At 43.3% G+C, this 19165-nt stretch overlaps 2 protein-coding genes across 2 annotated transcripts in view; one reads left to right on the top strand and one right to left on the bottom strand.

Annotated features, from left to right (window-relative positions):
* LOC112453953 (prolyl 4-hydroxylase subunit alpha-1) overlaps positions 1 to 19165 on the bottom strand; it is an 85567-nt gene that overhangs the window by 10094 nt on the left and 56308 nt on the right. The window contains exon 2 of the mRNA XM_025015013.1: positions 12236 to 12432. Within this exon, the coding sequence (XP_024870781.1) occupies positions 12236 to 12420 (185 nt within the window). The 5' untranslated portion in view covers positions 12421 to 12432. The remainder of the gene's footprint in view (positions 1 to 12235; positions 12433 to 19165) is intronic.
* LOC112453948 (probable helicase with zinc finger domain) lies at positions 1066 to 6254 on the top strand. The gene is made up of 6 exons (XM_025015008.1): positions 1066 to 1772; positions 2285 to 2946; positions 3245 to 3937; positions 4020 to 4535; positions 4847 to 5124; positions 5204 to 6254. The coding sequence occupies exons 1-6, from the start codon at positions 1538 to 1540 to the stop codon at positions 5556 to 5558; spliced, it is 2739 nt and encodes a 912-aa protein (XP_024870776.1). The 5' UTR covers positions 1066 to 1537; the 3' UTR covers positions 5559 to 6254.

Below are 19165 nucleotides of genomic sequence, written 5' to 3'. Positions count from 1 at the left end.
TAAATATGTGTGTATAAAAACTGTATATCTGATTTATATATTTATTTAGCTAGAATATAGCTATAGATTATATATATATATATCGTGCCTCCCGCGATATACATTCGGATTACTAAGTTTCGCATCGCGTTTCCCGACTGCTGTTCTCCACGTTCGTGCAGTCTATATCTCACACAATGGGACTCCGTTAAATCGCCTTGATAATTAAAGCTCGATGCGTTCTTCTTTATTCATCTGTCTCTCGTGGGGTCCCGCGTCTACTAAATCCGCCATTTGCAAAGTGGTCGCCAGTCGGAAAGGCTTTCAACCCCCATCCACCGCGCGACGCAACGCGACGCGACGGTGGGACCTGTCGCTCTTATACCTCTGCAGCCACCCCCTTTTTCAGTGCTTCAACCCCTCTCGGGGAAACTCTCGCGAGAGGATAATGGCGATCGTCATTTAGTCACTCGGTCGGCGCGACGCGGCAGCGCGAAGGATTTGCATGAAAATTTTCTTCCCTGCAGATGCAACTTAATTCATATATCCCGCGATAAAAAGAGGAAGAAAGAAAAAGAAAATGCCTTCAGTGTCAGTTGCAACGTTTCGGGAAATTATTCATGAACTTCAATTTTTATGTCCTCGCGCGGGGACGTAAATGGGGAATGGGGGTAAACTCGCCGCACGCCGATTATTCTTTTAGACGCCCAAGAGTGCATGACTCCGAAATTGTTTTTTAATGCAGGCTATAGAGCACCGCGTTGCACGAAATAACTCGACGCGATATCCAGACTATCGCGAAATTTCTAAATTATAATATATTTAATAATATAAAATTAATATTATCAATTATAAAATTTTTCTTTTGTTCAAATTTTGATCGATGTCGACGTATACATATATGTATATCCCTAGCTTCGCTGCGGGCTGCGGGATTGCAAAGGTAAATCCCTGTTGTATCGACTGCGTTCCGAGAAGGGATAACGCATATCTCTTTATTATCCACGGTCAATAAAGACGGTAACGAACTGCTCGAGTCGCGCATGCGCGTCGACTAGTGGCGCGGCTCCAGCCCAGCGGCGACCAGCGGCTCGGCCTCGCACGACGCACGACGTACGGCGTACGGCCGTACGGCGTAGACGTTCAACGTTGGCCGGTTGGCGGACTGCTGTCAGTCGGAAACGTTTCGTCATACGAATGGTCGACGATGATGACGGGGTCAACGTGCCGGTCTTTGTCTGCGTGACGTGAAAATCCGAGATCCGAGATCTGAGACGTCTGCCGGTCACGCGCGTGCGCGCACGAAAGAAAGAGGAGAGTGAGAAGTGAGAGAGAAGAGAGAGGAAGAGCAAGAGCCGCCAGCCGCGTGCCGTGTGCCGTGCCGCCCAGTGCGCAGTGCCGCCGGTGATGCTCCGTCGCGGCTGACAGTTTTGTGTTCTGTGACGCGGGTCGCGGATTTCTCGAGTTTCCTTCGTTCCTTGGCGTGGCCGGTGCAGGCTGCAGGCTACCGGCGACTGTGGGGCGAGTCGCTGTCGACCGCGAGGCGCGAGCGCCCATCATGGCGGCCACGGAACTGACGGAACACGAGTCGAGCGTGAGCAATGGAAATACTCCGAATCTCACAGACTTCCCCGAGCGGGTGCGATATGGCTGGTTCAGATCCAACGATCCGGACACGACTCTCACGTGCGAGCCGCTGCCTAACGTGAATATTTATCTGTACGGTAGTGCTAATTGTAGGGTCGTTGGTAAGAGAGGCAACTACGAGTGGAGTTTTACAATCTTTACGACAGGTAAGCGAGATAGACGTATCTCGTTTGTTTGGCTTTTTCGTTACTTCGCGAAAAAGTGTGACGTTGTATGTAAGATCCGGCGTTATCGACCCTTCCCCCCCCTCTCTCCCGGCATCATGTCCTGTTAGTAAATCATGATCATGATTGTTGCTGATGAAACCTTATGTTTCTGAACGCTACGTTGTTTTGCCGGCGATGGCAGATTTTCAAACACAAAAAACATTTAAGTTTAACGCTTCCGAATTTTATTACGTAATACATGCACAATAATAAAATTGTATAATCGTCCAAGAAACTTTCAAGTGACCCTTCTTAATCAGCTACAGCTACGATACGATTAACACGCTCCTCTTTGTCATCGTCAATTTGTTTCTGATGCTCTGACACATAAATATAAAAGTCAAACAGTAGAGAAATTGTACTTCTAACGCCTCAGCAAGCGACACATTAATGCGATTACTTAAGCTATTCTGATTTATCTATTTTGACCCTGTCAATCCTTGGTCCCGAAGGCGGTCAAGAGTTACAGAACGTGGCCTTGATATCTGACGATCATCGAGCCAACTTCTTCCTCAAGTCAGTGCAAGACAAGGACGGCACAGAAATCGGCGTGACGAACGGCCAGGAGTGGCACAGTCCCTGTCCGGGCAACTCTCAAGAAAACAAGAGACAGTACCTGGTGACGGTCGGTTTCACTGCGAAAAAACACAGCACGTATCGGCAGGACCTAGTTTTTGGCTTCCTAAGTCACCCGGTGTACCTTCAGAGGATCTGCGCAGACTATTTGCACATCAAAGACTACGAGCGGATACAGAAGGCGACGTTTTATCAACAATCGCAGATACCGCCGAGATGGAAGGGTCCGTACGAGTTCTATTCGCCCTTTATGCCGCACGCCAATCCACGGGAGACCAAGTTGTCGCGGATCTATCCGTACCCGGACAGACAGAACTTTATTCTCACTCAGAACACATTGTCGGACAATCGGCTGACCCCACGGAACTACCGGGGTCGCATGCACGAGATGATCACTCTCGAGGAGATCGCCCGGCATGAGCAGCTCTCGAGATACAACCAGCTTTCGTGGTTACGTCTCATGGCGCATTACGTGCTGTTCAACAGCGACGCTTCCACCATCGCCAAATACACGCCGCCGGGTGAGCTCTTCGCCCAGGTGCGATTCTTTCTGGCTTTTAGGAGACTCTTCTTGTCATTTTTATTCCCTATTCACGCGGTCGCGCGCGTTGCTTCGATCGTTACACGTTACGGTTTGCCTCCATTTTTTTTTGCGAATTATATACTTATATATGCATTATATATTTTTTTGAATATTTCGCGCGTATCTTCTGCTAAATTCGCTTAGCCCTCCCACTCGATTACCTATGTTCACTTCCGAATTAAAATCGAGTAACGATCCGTCGTTTCTCTTTCACCTGCTTGTATTCAACGCGTGAAATTTATTGTCGTCACAGATCCCACTCAGTCGGGAGATCTTGGATGATACGCAGAGCGGCAGACTCCTGCAGCGTAGCTGTAATAGCGTTCTACTCAAGTTGTGGCGCAAGAAAACCAAGTGTGACGTCTTCGAAGCTCACATCGAAGATAAGAGTTCGCATTCCGTATATGTCAGACTGAGCAAAGAATGCGTGACCTTTTGGGATTTGGAAGCGCACAGCGAGGTCGAGGTCGAAATACAGTTCGTATTGAGTCGTCTCAACTTCTGCGAGTGGCACTTGGCGGTAGATAGTCTGGAGGATATGGACCTGGTGTTCCTGATGGACGAACACCACAAGACCGACAACGAAATTATCCGTGACTTTCTGCAGGTTGACGCTGGTAATCTTAGTATCCTCTCTAGTCTACTTTTGGACTCGCCGCTCAATCAGGAACAGAAGCAAGCAGTCACTGCGATAACGTTATCGATTAAGACTTCCTCACCACCAGTCCTTTTGCTGGGACCATTCGGCACGGGAAAGACATTCACCATAGCGCACATGCTGCGTATGCTCGTACAAAATAAAAACAACCGAATACTTCTGTGTACGCATAGCAACAGCGCCGCCGATCTTTACATCAAGGAATTCTTCCATATCTGGTATAATCAGGATAAACACCCCAGACTTAAACCTGTTAGGATATATTACAAATTGCGTGCTTTGAACACGGTAGGTGAACAACGTTGCCTAGTTTCTTGAGCATTGCAGGGAAAACTATGACAATGGAAGCTTGGTTATTCTCGCGATTTAGGTACATCCGACGGTGCAGCAATACTGCCTAATGGACGAACATGGTCGTTTCCGCGACCCGATTGCAGCAGATTTTCAAGACTGTGGTCTAATAGTCACAACCCTGGCAACATCCAGCTGTCTGATGAGTCTTAAACTATCGCCGACTCACATAGTCATCGACGAAGCGGCCCAGGCTATGGAGTGCGAGGCGTTGATAGCTCTGACCCTGGCGAACCGAGAGACCCGCCTGCTCCTGGCGGGTGATCAGATGCAACTCGCGCCGGAAATCTACAGCGTACTAGCAAACGAGCGAGGATTAGGCGTTAGCCTTTTGGAGAGAATGTACGCGTACTATCCGCCAGAACACCCGTGTCGGATACATCTATGTCAGAACTATCGCGCACACGCGGATATAATCAAGTACACGTCCGAGACGTTCTATGACGGGATGGTTAAACCTGCCAACATGCAACTGCTCAAGCATCCCGTCATGAAACCGTTGATATTTTATGCTGTCAACGGTGCGGAAGAACAGGTACACGGATTACTTAAAGCATCGGGAGAAATGTAGAATTGAAAAGCTTGGTACAATCTTCCGTACGATTTTAGATTATTTTTTCGTTTTACTGTGCGTATATCTATATATATTTTTATTAAAAATTATTAATATCAATATGTATATATGTGGAAGCAAAAAAATATATATGTTATTCTTAGACCGTAAACTTTTGAAATCAAATTTTGTAAAAGATTCGACAATATGGAATATACTGTCTTTTTTTGCATCAAACTCTTCAGTTGGACTTTAGAATAAAGAGAACATTCAGATCGATTTCTAATTGTTAGGCTACATGTTCCACGGGATATCACCATGCCACAGAGGCGGAAGAGGTAGCGAATCGTGTCCTGGAATTGAGGAGAGCGTGGCCGACGCAACAATGGGGCCCATACAACGAAGGCTCTATTGGAGTTTTGTCATATTATCCTGAACAAGTACAACGATTGCGAATCGAGTTGCGCAAGCGCCTGCTTTTTGATGTGTCTGTCGAGAGGGTGTTAAATGTCCAAGGCAAGCAATTCACTGCAGTTTTTATCAGCACAGTTCGAACAAGGATATCTGACAGGTATTGACTTTAATACCGATGACACAAACACTTTTAGATGACGCTCAAACATCATTATCAATTGTTACGATTGTTACAGATCGAGCGCCGAGGTAAAAATCAAGGACTATGGCTTTTTAACGGATCCACGCTTATTAAACACTGCGTTAACAAGGGCTAAGTGTTTTGTGGCGGTCGTAGGCGATCCAGTCGCTCTGCTTACTATAGGTTGCTGCAAAGATCTTTGGAAGAAATATCTAGACGCGGCTGATCTGTACGGGATGGACCGAAAAGAATTGCAGACGCACCTGAATCAGGTTTCGAAAATCCAAATATCGCCTTTAAACCCGCACGCGAAGGAATTTTTCCCTAGAACACCGCCTTTGTGTTTTGTTCAATATATTCAAGTGCCGATTTGGTATCCGTTAATGTACCCACCACAACAGCCAATGTGATGAAGCATAACGCGAAGTCCAAGAATTTTTTCGAGATACGGCCGTTTCAAAAATCTCGAAAACATTGTTTCGCTGTTCTACTGTCAGCACATCTTTCGATCGTATCGATCGCCGCAAAACGAGCAACTATATTGAACTTTGGTTACATGGAACGTATGCATTGATTCTACAATTTTTCATTTGTATGATGGTATGAGTGTAAAATGTGTAAAGTGTACATGTAAATTATGTGTTTATTTATGTGTATTAAGATGTATATTAAGAACATTCATTGACCTGAAAGTATAAATCTCTTACTTTTTGATGTACCAATGAATTATTTACTAACGAATTGTTCAGAAAATATACGTGAATTATATCTCGAATGTATTTGATATTAATGAATAAGGGGCCTATTCTGTAAACGTTAACGATGCGCAGCATTTCTGTGGTATATTATATCTGCGCAAACCACGTAACGATGGCGTTAACCGTTTACAGAATAGGCCCTTAAGTCTCTCTTAAAATGTTCTTCATTTTATCTAGATGTTTAAACAACATAATTTCATATATGCATGTAATATGTACAGAGCGAGAATTCCATGATCAACTTATTGTATTTAGATTTTCTTCAGATTTAACATCATCGATTATACAAAATGTATCAAAATGTATTCTAAATAGAAGATATGAGATTATATACATATATATAATCTTTATGTAACTTTATTCTTATTTAAGAAGAATAAAAATATAATTTCGTAGAAAAGCCTAAATATCATTTCCCGGTTTTTCTCGAGATTCAACGTTACCGTATTCCAAGCTGCGTGAAAATGTACACTTCATTATGCTAATGAACATTTGATAAGCATCTAAAATGTCGCGTGTTAATTATCTCGTATTAATAACGCGATGTTACCCGGAGGGATGGTGTATCAGAACATATAATGGCGACAGGTACATCACTGATACGCGACCCGGGTATTGTCTAATGCCTAAAGGCAAAGCACGTAAGCCGCGTGTACACGCAGACACGTATGCTACATGTGTCTTCGATCGTAGCACCCACGAATATTCGATACGTAATTCTATGCCGCGACTTGTCTCCCATGCGATTCGATCTGCCGCTGTTAGCAGTATCGTTTCACAGAATATCCGTGTGTTGATGCTAATTGAACGGGGGTACCGGGTAGGGAAGGCTTCCATCCAAGGAATATACCAAGTGTTGCAAGATACCAAGTTTCGTTTACGCAAACAATATGTATTGCATGTCCGATCACGTTAATAATTTAATTAAAACAATTACATTAATCCAATTCAGTGCAACGAAAATATGAGATGTGAAAGTAGGTACTCGAAAAAAAAAAAATTATCCCACATATGCTGAGGTGCGAGCTCTACTGTCGGATAGTCCAATCAGGATTTTATCGGAGGGAGTTTTATTAAAAAATCTTAAGCTTGTTGAATATTCTGCCTTATCGCAGAAAATATTGCAGCAATCCCGGGGGTCGAATGTAACGTGGCGCATACCGCGCGATCGATTTCTCGTGCGCAGCGAAAAGGAGAAATATTTTACCGGAATTCCGTCGATAATTCCAATCGTGTTTCCTCTAATTACCGTAAAATTAAATATAGTTAGCGTACACTGGTGAATACGCAAGTTTACGTGCAAATAAACATTTTATTTCTTGATTAACTCGGTCAAGTATTTTTGGGAAATGATTTTGATATGTGTTCGGACACGAATAATTCCTTCATGAAATATTGGTTTTGTGCACGAAGCAGACATCCGTGCGCGGTTCAAAACTTCAAAGAATCAGAATAATAGATATATCCGGTTTTTAACGACGTCTATATTCAAACCCTTTCAGCGTGAAGAATAGCCGCGTATAAAAACGTGTGCCTATATCAATTACCTATATATACTTCATGCTTCATGTTCGCTCGCAAACATCATTCGTCTGTTTAAGGTAGGACCTGTACCATCGCGGCCAACCTTTGGGACGATAAAAAAAAGAAACGATAAGAGAGGGAAAAAGGAAACACCGTGCAATACCGATAGCAATTAATAAAAGGTAACGAAAGTATCGGGTAAATGAGGATACTCGAGAAAGATTTGTTTCTGCGTTCGCTTACGCCCTCCCCTACGCGATCCTCTCGAACGATCCTCTCAACGATAAAAACAGATCGATCGCCGGGCAGGACGTTTAATTAGAAGCAAATAGTTACAGGGCGCGGACGCGCTTGTGATAGAACTTTGTTATCTTATCGGAGCCAATTACAACGACGCTCTCGCTCTCCCGAGGGAGCGCTCGAACGGCCACCGGTACTGCCGCGGCGTAATCGCGATTATTAATATCAGTAATGGCGCTTCCGGTGGTTGCATTTCGACCCAGCTCGTTTGTCCTACGAATCCCTAGCTTGAAAATTCAGCTTACTTCGCCGAGGACATTTCCCTCCGTTAAACTATCACCGACGACTGTACATTCGCGCGCGTTCTATTTAATTCTCCTTCCTAATAAGCAATTGAGTTATTGGCGCGAAAGGTGAAACGAATCTCGATTTTATTCGCGGCGAGAAGCACGATGTTTCCTCGACGAAATGAGTGGAATTCTCGACACTCTCATCAGTCGGCACTTTTCGCATCGGCGCATCAATGCACCAATTTGCGTGCGCGTAATCGCCAAGTCGGATAAGCGCGTCCGAAAATACTATCCTTGCTCGGAGCAACGCCCGTTTCGTGAGCGAGATAAGACGCTTTTAATATCCGCGAACGACTTACGGAACTTGCGCAATTATCCCGATAGACAGGGCGCCGCGCCGCGCCGCGCCGCCTGCATTTCGCGACGACTCGCGACTGCGTGAAATGAATGAGCGAATTGATGCCGAACAGTTTCGTTACATACGTATCAAAAGTAACAAATGTTATTTTGAACGAAGAAAAAGCAAAGAATCACCTCAGAATCGTATATTAACCGTGCACCGCCCACCGGTTGAACAGCTATCGAAACTCGTGCGGACGCACGATATAATTAACTTGCAATTAGTACTCTCGCGTCTCGCGTGATCCGCTCGTTTCTATCGAGTTTCTATCGAGTTGCGTTAAATAAGACGATAAATCTTCCCGAGACCTGTATCGCGTACACGCGTGTGTCTTCCCCTTCGGTTAGATTCGCGCTTATTTCAGCTGGTACACGAAATATTTTTCGGATTACAGATAAAAATTCGAGCGCTTAAAAAAACACAAAAATGTAAAGAAAAATGTGCCAAGTATGTACATCTCTATCTCTTATCGCAATGAAAATTTTTTTCCACCTGTTGTAAGTCGAAAAAGAGTCGAGCGAAAAGTATCGTATCGATATACCTATCGAAAGTCGCAGCGAGCGACGAGCGGAAGGCGGAAGGAGGAGAGTAAAGAAGATGGCGGAAGAAGAAGGTCGCGTTTGTAACAGTGTACAATAAAGACTTGGATTTAACAGTATTCCGTCTCTAATTGACTCTCAACACGCCTAAAAATATTTCGTCGACATTTAACAATGCTCTACAAAATTAATGATAAAAAAATTGACGTGGCATGAAAGATGAGTGAAATCACCATGGTAAGAGATCAAGATATGTAAAGTTAACTCTTTGCATATACATATGCCGAGATGAAATCGACATAGTACTTTGCAATCCTCTGCACAGTTCTCCAAGAATTCAAAATAGTGCGCGATAAGTAAATAATATTTTTGAAATCTCTATAACTTGCTTTAAATAACATGAATTAAATGTTAGATTAGATTCGCCTAATTAAACTAATTCCGCATGCTTTTCGGATTGTAGGTGAAAATATTTGTGTTCCCTGTGGACTCATGCAGATAAAACGGGCGACACGTGCAGTCTTGGCGCGCACGGTAAGCAGTACATAAACGGAAGCGTAGAATCGTACGTTATCTCCATCAGTTCATATACGTGTTCATATACCTATACGTGTCCATTATACGCTCGCTTTCGGGGCGTGCTCGCGTGTATGTCTGCGCGCCTTTGAATTCCACTCGTATGAAATGGCCATCCCGTGACTGGATTGCAATCGCCGAACTTTGAACATCTATGCAAAACGGGAAACGGAACGCGTGGCGCGGCGGAGAGAAAAAGGAGAAGAGCCAGGTGCGCCAGCAGGCAGCTTGGCAGGCAGGCAGAAGGAAATCGGCGATATATATTCTTCGCGAATGATTTTCCCCTTGCTACATATTTGATGGTTCGACTATGATGGACGCCGCGGCTACGATGGCTGATTTATCGTTAGCTCGGAGAGAATCCCGGTATAGATTACAAACTCCGTTCGCATGAGTAATTATTCGGCATATAACGGTCTGATTCGAGGCGAGACTCGGGACGAAAACTTATTGTCATTAACATCGCGCGTCTTCGGAGCGAACGAGCGAAGAGGTGTCTAATTCGCGATTTCGCTACGCATACATCCACATATGTTATTTCGAACAGAACAAAGTGTAATGAAGAGTTACGAGTTACGATCATCTCCGAATCGCATATCGATCGATGACGGGATAAGATCTCTGTCTGTCGTCTGCGAAAACTTGTACTTTTGCGCGCGAATGTTGACGAGTCGTCGAGATTTCTTGCTGTTACATGTATTTCACAGCATCGAGGACACTGCAGGCTGTTTTAGAATGTTACACAATTTATAAACGCGTTAAAAAGGGATTCCCGTCCGCGGATTTCCGATCGATCCGGAATTAACGAAATTCGCGCAGAAGCGAGTCGGCAGCCGCGAGTGCGGTTTACGCAGGATTTTGGTGCGTGACCGCCGCGTGATTCGATTGCGATCGGCGGGTTTTTGAGTGGCCATAGAGATTCAAAGCACGGGAATGAGTAAAACCCCGTTCGCGACTCGTGACTCGTGACTCGCGACTCGCGACACGACGAGCGCACGCTCCGGGCCTCCTCATCGTGTCGCGTGTCCGTGACAGCCTGACAGGATTTTCTCGAGAGCGAGTCGCGTTCGGTCGTCGACTCGTGTGTTAAATTCCGCACGGGAACGTCCCAAATAAATGTTGCTGAAAACTTTTCCGTTGTCCCGCGCGTATTACTCGTTTCGCGTTTCGCCGCTCCCGTTGCGCCGGACAGAAATGCCTAAACTATCCTCTGGATTAATGCGTCGTGGTTCGCGGAACAAGTGCACTGTTCCGAAACTAGGAAACAGAAGAACGTATGTCTGGAAAGTTACTTTCTTAAAAAAAATCAAATCTGCAGTGAAAGCTTAAATAGACGACAAAATAGAGTAATTAAATCTCATCAATGAGTTCCATCAGATCGAAAATCACGTAAGATAACGTAGATTCTTGGTGTTTATTTGTTTCTTTTATAAAGAAAATATAAGTTTGTGCGAAGTAATAGCGATTTTTAACGTAGTTAAACAATGACGTTACGTTATTTTTGCTCTGTAGTCTGTAACTTACAGCTACAAAGCTTGTTTTCCTAATAATCCCTAATGAAGAGATAATTTCGATCCTACCACTTCGTTTATTTAGCTTCTTCACAAAATTACATTCCGACCATTCCATAAATGGACTTGATCACTTTGGGATTCACTTTTACGATTATCTCTCCAGCACAAGTGTTACCGATTTTAGTCGGATCGGGATCCAATCTTAATGTATTCACTCTTTTCTTATTCCTTTTCGCTCCATTTCCTTTCTTATTCGCGAAAGGTGGTCGAAGGCATCGGTATCGAATCAGGCAGCATGCCAAATCGCACCCGCGGGAAGATAAAGAAAAAGAAAAGGACAATCGGTCGGGGCGGGAGCCATTCGCGAAAGACTCTCCCCATGAAATAGCCCTCCTTCCTTAATCACCTTTCGTTTTAACGGTCGCTTTTGAGGAAAGTGGAACGAGGAAACCGTCGCGCCGCGCCGGTAAGTACCTCGGTGATCCACTTTTCATGTTCGATGTCGTCGCCGTATAACTTTGATATCACGTAATATTTTTTATTCGACCAACGTTTAATTAACGCTGGTGTCGCGCCGATCGATAACAATTTTCGCATGATATGTTATAATACAATAAAGTCAAACGGTATTCAGGATAACCAAAGAGCTCCAAATTCGATTATTTGCTGTTATATGCATAGGCAAAAAAAAGGAGGAATTTAACAGGACTCGATAGCCAAAATTATTTCTGCAGAATGATTCGTTACATGTGGCTGATCAAATATCGGTACACCGAATGAATATACACGCTCGGTGAAATGTTAAAAAGGGAGAATAAATAAAATGCGAAAAAATCGACGGCAGCATGCGCGGCAGCAGAGTATCCGTACCAATAGTAGCAGCACAAAGGACTGCAATCTCCCGTATCCGCGGTAAAAACGACTTTCTGGCGCGGGTTACGCAAGACACGGAAATATATTGAAAACCTCTCGGGACTCTCTGAAAATACGGGCACTCGTTTTGTGGCAAAGTTAAGGAAATCCCGAGATCGACGAAGCGTCTATTTAGCCGCAGGATATTTCAGCGCACCGCGGTATATTACAACGGTGGCTGTGCGATATCTTAATTAATTGGGAATTGAAGAGAACCATACTCGCAAAAAAATCTCACCAGCGCGTCTGAGAGTAAGGATAACCGATGTGTAACGCGCGCTTTCCTATTTGGTCCTGCGTCGCGGACCAACCGATTCACGACGGTGCTCTTTACCTTCTCAGAGTTGCCAATCGTTGCTCTTGCGCCGTGATGTATCCGTTCAATGTGTCGATCAGCACAGCTTCCGTTTCGAGCAGCTCCTCCATATCCGCCAGGGCGGTGTAAAGTTCTGCCGTGGCATCGCGTGCCGTCACCGACAGCAAAATCGTTACGACGGCTAACAGAGTCGCCTTCCTCATCTCCGGCCGATACTGTTAATTAAACAGATATTTATAAATATATTACCTATAAGTATGTGCACATAAATAATACTCAAATAATATTCATATTTATAAATTTTCTTCATAAAATTATGTATTTGCGGACAAATTCTGTGACGGTAAATATCAAAATGTTTGGACTTCCGTGAAGTCAATATTTCATTTTTCAAGTTTCTTCAATAATTGATAGAATATTGGCATTTCGTCAAAAAAATTTCTGATACATTTCAGAAAGAATTCTGGCGATAAAGTGCGTAAAAATAGAGATTTTAAGATATTAAGATATGAGACATTTATTTTATTTTAATCAGAGAAGATTTGAATTCTTTTTAACAGAATTCTTGAAACGCTATTCAAAACTATTAAGAAAATATTGGAACTCTAGAACTCTTATTCTCAGGAAGAGGTACTCTATATAAGTTACATCGAAGTTCTGAAAATGGAGTGCTAACTCGTCGGAGGTGTTTGCTATTTTACTGCTAAAATTGTAATTGACCAATATATAGAAAGATATATATCTATGATATCAGTACATGAGACTAAAAGATACGTTTATGACGAGAACTTAACATCTTACTTTAAGAAAATAAACTTTTGTTTTCATATGTATCCGATCGTGCTTAAGTTCTATCCATTTTCTGCGTCCTCGATTTCGTTTCCGGCTTATTAAAAATTACAAAGAGATTATCCGAGCAATTATTCATACATCATTCAAATAATAATTTACGCTTTAATGTAGCTGCTCATCCCGCTAAAGTTTTACCTTAACTTCGTGTACAACAGGACCGAGTTGTGGTTTGCAAACACACATTGACTCGATCCCATCCTGGCGACATGCCATTGTTCCCCGTAAAAGAGCAACGTGAGAGCCCGGAGCCGCGTACTTTGGCGGACGCCGAAATTTTCCCACGAAAAGTGGAACTCTCGTAGCTTCGCCATCAAAAGCCGCGGACGGGAAAATGATGTGTCACCATGAACGTATGGATTCCCGCGCGCGCGCGCGTGTTTGTGTTGCGAAAAGTTGCGACTAGCGGAGGACCGGAGTTTGCGCTGATCGTACAACTTACACCTGTCGGATCGACGATTTATTCCGTCACACCGACGACGGCACGTAAACTTCTCTCCTACCTTCCCCTTTCATCCTCTTAAGCCACCGCGGCCGATCTCCCGTCCCGTGTCACTCTTGCGTAGCTTTTCTGCCTCCCTCTCGTTCCACTTTGTGGCCGCGCTCGAGAGCCGTTCTCGTGGCGAGTGGATTGAGAGAGCGAGGCGTGTCAATACGCGAATAACTCGGTATTACGATATTCGATGCTCGTGCAAAGCGCGCCAAGAGATTACGCGCTTAAAGGATCTTTGAGGCCACTTTGAGAGCATTCGCAAACACTTTGTTGGAGTTGAGCTCATCGGTGATAGCTTCTTCTGTGTCAAGTCAAAAGAGCAATAAGTGGCTTCAGAATCATTTAATCACGCCTCATCTCAATAAAGTTTACGATGTCGATTGTTATGACTCAAATGATAGCTCAAGTAGCTGAAGAAATGCTACAAAAAGCTTAATAGCGATGCCGGTATTGTATATTCTGACGTCAACGGCAGTTTTATCGAATATTTTGTTTCTTCTTATATTTTACATTTTCTCAAATAATCTCCATTAAGCTGCACAAATAAATTATTCGTTTAAATAAAAAATTTCCGATGTAAATTGCTATATAAGTAATTTCTAAAACACATTGAAGAGATTTGCAAAAAAATTACTAATAACTAGTATAGGTAATATTTATACTCAAGTAATGTAATAATTATTTAATTAAAAAATTTGATATAGATATAACTTAATATATTAATAATTATTATATCTAATAACTAATTTAATATTTAATATATGACTAATGATATATATTATACAACCAATAAATTAATAAACTGTAGCTACCACCGCCCACGGCCCTAATTAACTAATTAACTTCTGCGACGGGCAATAATTCTTTTTGTGAGCAGCTGAGAGGAATACGGTGGTGAAATGGCAGCGATCTTCGTTGTTTTTCCACCGGCGGCTATTTTTTTTTCGTCTATTCCTCTCGTCTTCCCTGCAACGGCCTTAATTACGTGTGCCGTAAATTGGCTCAGCCTCCTCTCGACCCTTAATTGTTTCATTGTCGCGCCTCTAGTAATTCAGCTTGAAGCCACCTTTGAGACGAATTAAACGTGACTGCACCACGTGGTCACGTGTACATGTGAGAAAAGGCACGCATTGTTACTTGGTGACACCAAAGTATCCCCGTTCTGGCACGGACGAATCGTTTGCGCAGATTTTTCGCCGCGATCGTTTTCTATTAACACTTTCGCTTATTCGATCCTGCGCCCTTTTCCCCCATTCCTTCGGTTTTACTTTGCGCTTTTGTCAGATCTGACGGGAATGCTCTTTGCGGCGGCAAATTAAAGTATAGTTAGAGAGGACGCACACAGGATTCATCTTCAAGAGTTCTCTATCGTTTTGCTATTAAAAAGTTAAAAATCGAGAGAGGAAATAGTAGAATGTTAAATGATATTGTTGTACTTTTGCAAAAATTAATAAAGTAACATTAAGAAACGGAGTTATCTGCATTTGGAGACAACGCAGTGCCGGGAAGATTAATCGACTAGTTAATGAGAACCCTGATTATCGAAAATCGAGTCAAGTATTGTACTTTCTTGGATATATATTGCAACCTTCATTTACCGCCGCGCAAAGTTAGCTTCGCTAATCTAACTCCATTTTATAGTACGCTGCAGATAATATAATCTGCACGAGACACGCTAGATGTGTGTCTTTACTGTAGCACCATATGGCTTATACCTGTCATAAAAGATTACCAGCACTCTGCAAATTGTCGTCCAAGTTATCGAAGTTATCCAATCAAATCGAAGTTTTCCAACCGCTAGAGACGCACACACATACAAGCAAGGAGAACAAAATTTATAAAATTATTGAAGTTTCTCGAAAATGTCTATACGCATTATTGCGCATCGTCTTGCAAAGCAAGAGGCATGACGCACGGACAACGACGTAATATAAGCGGTGTCACATTTTTTTTCTCCTCTTGCTTCCAGTAACCATTTTTTTCGTAAGTCAACGTGACTCCTTTTACAACTTAAGCCCGGCGTCGCGCGGTAATTCGCTCCACGAGAAAGTTTTTTCTTTCGGAAAAGCGCTTAATTAATGCCAGTCCTTCGGCTAGATTACGGGGGTCCGCCCGAATTTTTAACAGGACCAAGAGAATTCAAACAAAAATTACTTCCTCCATTCCGTTATTCGGTATATCGGTCCGCGAGAATTTTGCACTAATTAGCAATTAACCAACTCGAGATCCTCGCGCGCGAGAATTCGTCGGCACGTCTCTTTGTTCGACTCTGGATCGTATGTTATTCATCGAGTCTCAATATTAATCAGCGAATGTCCGCGAAACGCGAGAGACTTGCTCGTAATCGAAATGGGAGACCACGTTGGATACGCCAGCCGATCCTCGGATGCGGTTTCAATGACGGATTATCCGATCCCTCTAGTCCGAACCTCTAAACTCACGTTATTGAGATATCGCGCGCTCAATAATCCGACGATCCGGCGGTCTCCGTTATCCGGCCCTCGCCTCAGAGAGACGACTGTGAATACCGCTAATAAGAATAAGACCGCGGTGCGACAGGTCGCGCGAGTAAAAGAGACCGTCGATGATGGCGGTGGTTTTCAAAGCGCGTTGCAGCTTCAAAATGGTAATTTCACGGCCTCGCGAGCATCTCGCCCGCGGCCAATTTAATTCCGGACGGATGATCGCGCCGTCTCGTTCGTACTGTCCCTTTATTTTTCTCCGTCTGCCTTTGTCTATCCGGTCCACGACGCCACCCAATCCCGTTCGAACTTCGAACTCGTTATACACCCCGGACGCGACCTTGCGACTTCCACCCGCTCGCGTTCCTTTTTCGAAGGGTCGCTTGCTCGCTCGTTCGCGCCTCTACGAAGGGTCGACTCTTTCGCCCATCTTTTTGTATTCCCTCCCCCCCTCGCGCCCCAGTGACTCTTTCTCTCCCCTTAAATTATTTCGATGGAGATTGCTTCTCGTTAGTATCGATCGGCATTTACAATTGCAATATATAGTCAATATAGTGTATACGAAACTTTCCGATCGCCATTAATGAAGCATATCATCGATCAAGCGTTGTCTTCAAGTCAATACTCAAAAACTGGTACTCTATATTCCTTATACAGATTATTAGATAATTTTTTAGAATACACACAGGCTGTTAATACATTTACAGAGAAAATTACTCGGGAATATACTAGCCGAAAAACATTTCAATGTCTCGTGTTAAAGGAAAGTTATTTAAGTGACGCACGAATATTACAGTGACGGAAACCTACCGCAAGATAAATTGTTTACGAGCAACGCCTCGAACGAAGTTACGTCTATTTAAATTTCTTCCATCGCTATATCCAGCACCATTTTGTCCCAACTCAAATTAATTTAATAACGAGGGGCTCTTATTATTCCGATCCCGTCAAGATTCTCACGGTCCGGAATTTCGACGAGAAATTCTCGTCGACTAAGTTCATCGATTCTATACCTCATTGAATCTAGTCGCCACAGTCGGATTGGGCAAATGAGTAGAAAACGCTCTGCTGAATCGCTTCCTTACGCGTTTCTTTACGCTATTTAGAACGAATTAAGAAACGAAGAAAATTTCACCAAGTATTATCGTCGATAATCTGTTTGCAATCTAAGATGCCTTTTTTGATGTCTACAAAAATATCTAAACTTGAGACCCATTTTATTTTAGCATATAATACTCAAAAACAACCCCATCAACCACTAAGAAAGCCTTAGATATCTCAAAGTGTTAATTAAAATAAAACAAAGTTCTCACTCATTCCATAATATAAATAAAATATTGGTTTTGCGCGCTCCTTCTCCAATCCTTCGGTTTATTTGTCGGGCTCTCGTAAATGTGCGCAAACTTTCGTTAGAATTAAAGGCGAGACTTCCTCAACTGAGCCCCCAAGTTCTCGAAAACCGGTCTAATGTACCCCGTGAAATTTCGAAACTCACCAATGCCATTGCGCTCTCAATGCGTCGCGCGGTCACTTACAGAGAGCCGTCCTCATGAGACGAGAGGCGAACTTGGCGCGTATTCCCTCGGTAATTAAACTTAAACTTCTCGAGAAGCGATATTGTGTGTATATAGGCTACCGGGAGTATCCTGGAGTATTTCGTTAGCAAGTTCGAGCTGGGCGCTCTCCCCCCCTCTCCCCAATCTGCTCTCTGCTGATTTTCCTGATAAGTAGGCAAGCGCGACGTATCACAAGAGATGTCAAATGACTTCTCGAAGAACTTAGCGGAAGTTGCAAACGTGTCAAGTTACTTCGCTATTTTCCAAAACGTAAAGCGTGAAATGTGTCACGGTGTCGTTCCAAACTATCATTAATTTTACTTCAACAAATATCATAGATATTTGCTAAAGCCACGAGCTTAATATTTCTCTTCCTAAATCTCGGCTAATGTGTCCATTATGCGTTATATATGCCAATCTTATGTACATCAGTATTGCAAGTATAAATAATAGAAAAGTGTCTTGTTTTTTCTTCTTTCATAATTTGTATTCGCTTCATCCCAGCAGCGCTGACATCGTGGAGATATATATGCGAAAATAACATAGCGCAATTGCACGATGTGCCTTTTCCGCATAAAGCACGTAGCTGTCGTTCGAATGTAAGCTGGATGTTTACACGAGCTGCGAACTAGCAGGCAATGAATTATTCGCTGCCATCCCCGTTTTCCCATCACGACTGGCACGAACCTGCTACCGAAGATTTCCGCGGGAAATTTTTTTCCACCCTCGTCACCGACGCGACGGCACAAAGTTCGGTCGTTTAATATCGGAAAAAGATCCGCGAATCCCGTCCAAACTAATGAAGGCAATCGAAACGTGTCAATCCGATATAAATTAATGGAAGGATATCGCCTGGTAACGAAATAATCGAATTATATAGATACCATAAAAAGAAATTAAATGACGTAGCAAATTAAGCATAATTAGCGAAATCAATCCGAAATTAGAATCGCAAATAAAGTATAACGTAATAAATTGTAATAAATGTAAAACAAATATAAGAATAAATAATTCATATCTCTATATTTATGATAAAGTATCCAATTATAATAGCCGATTACAATTATCCACGTTTTAATTTGTGTTTCAATTATTTATTTTAAATTATTGTTTATAATTATTGGTAATAATTTGTATTACGTCGAGAGGATTTAATGCGTTTAAATTTAATTCCACTCTTGGAGAACAAAATGGAACGAAGAGAAATGGAGAAGAGAGTGGATGGGGAAGAAGCGAGACAATGTACGCGATGGACTGCGGTTTCTGTATCGCGTGTGTTCCTTCGTCCACTTCACGGCAAGCTTTCAACGTCCGCTCCTCCGAGGGTAGCCGGTAGACGTGTGTGCACAGTCGGGGTGGGGAAAACGTTCCAGATCAGTTTCCAAGCCGGCCCTTTTTTTCCCTCCACTCGTTCCTATCGACATCCACGAACCCGTCCGACCCGCGGCGAAATGCGAAACGGTCCACCAGGGATGGGTTTATCGAACGTTACGTCTGGCCGACGTTCTCCATTTTATTTCGCGGTGGGTTTCTCGTTTCTCGGATTTTTATCGCCCACCGCGCAGTATGCGTGTCGTTTCTCTCGCGT

This window comes from Temnothorax curvispinosus, unplaced genomic scaffold, assembly GCF_003070985.1.
Source record: "Temnothorax curvispinosus isolate PA1 unplaced genomic scaffold, ASM307098v1 QBEX01004771.1, whole genome shotgun sequence".
Lineage (NCBI taxonomy): Eukaryota > Metazoa > Arthropoda > Insecta > Hymenoptera > Formicidae > Temnothorax > Temnothorax curvispinosus.
This window is presented reverse-complemented; position numbering and strand designations above follow the sequence as displayed.

What these genes read in the sequence shown, in the direction of transcription:
- LOC112453948 (XM_025015008.1), top strand. Translation starts at nt 1,538, where the DNA reads ATGGCGGCCACGGAACTGACGGAACACGAGTCGAGCGTGAGCAATGGA. An exon ending in AATTGCGTGCTTTGAACACG is followed by an intron (nt 3,938 to 4,019) that starts GTAGGTGAACAA and finishes CTCGCGATTTAG; the next exon opens with GTACATCCGACGGTGCAGCA. An exon ending in CGAACAAGGATATCTGACAG is followed by an intron (nt 5,125 to 5,203) that starts GTATTGACTTTA and finishes CGATTGTTACAG; the next exon opens with ATCGAGCGCCGAGGTAAAAA.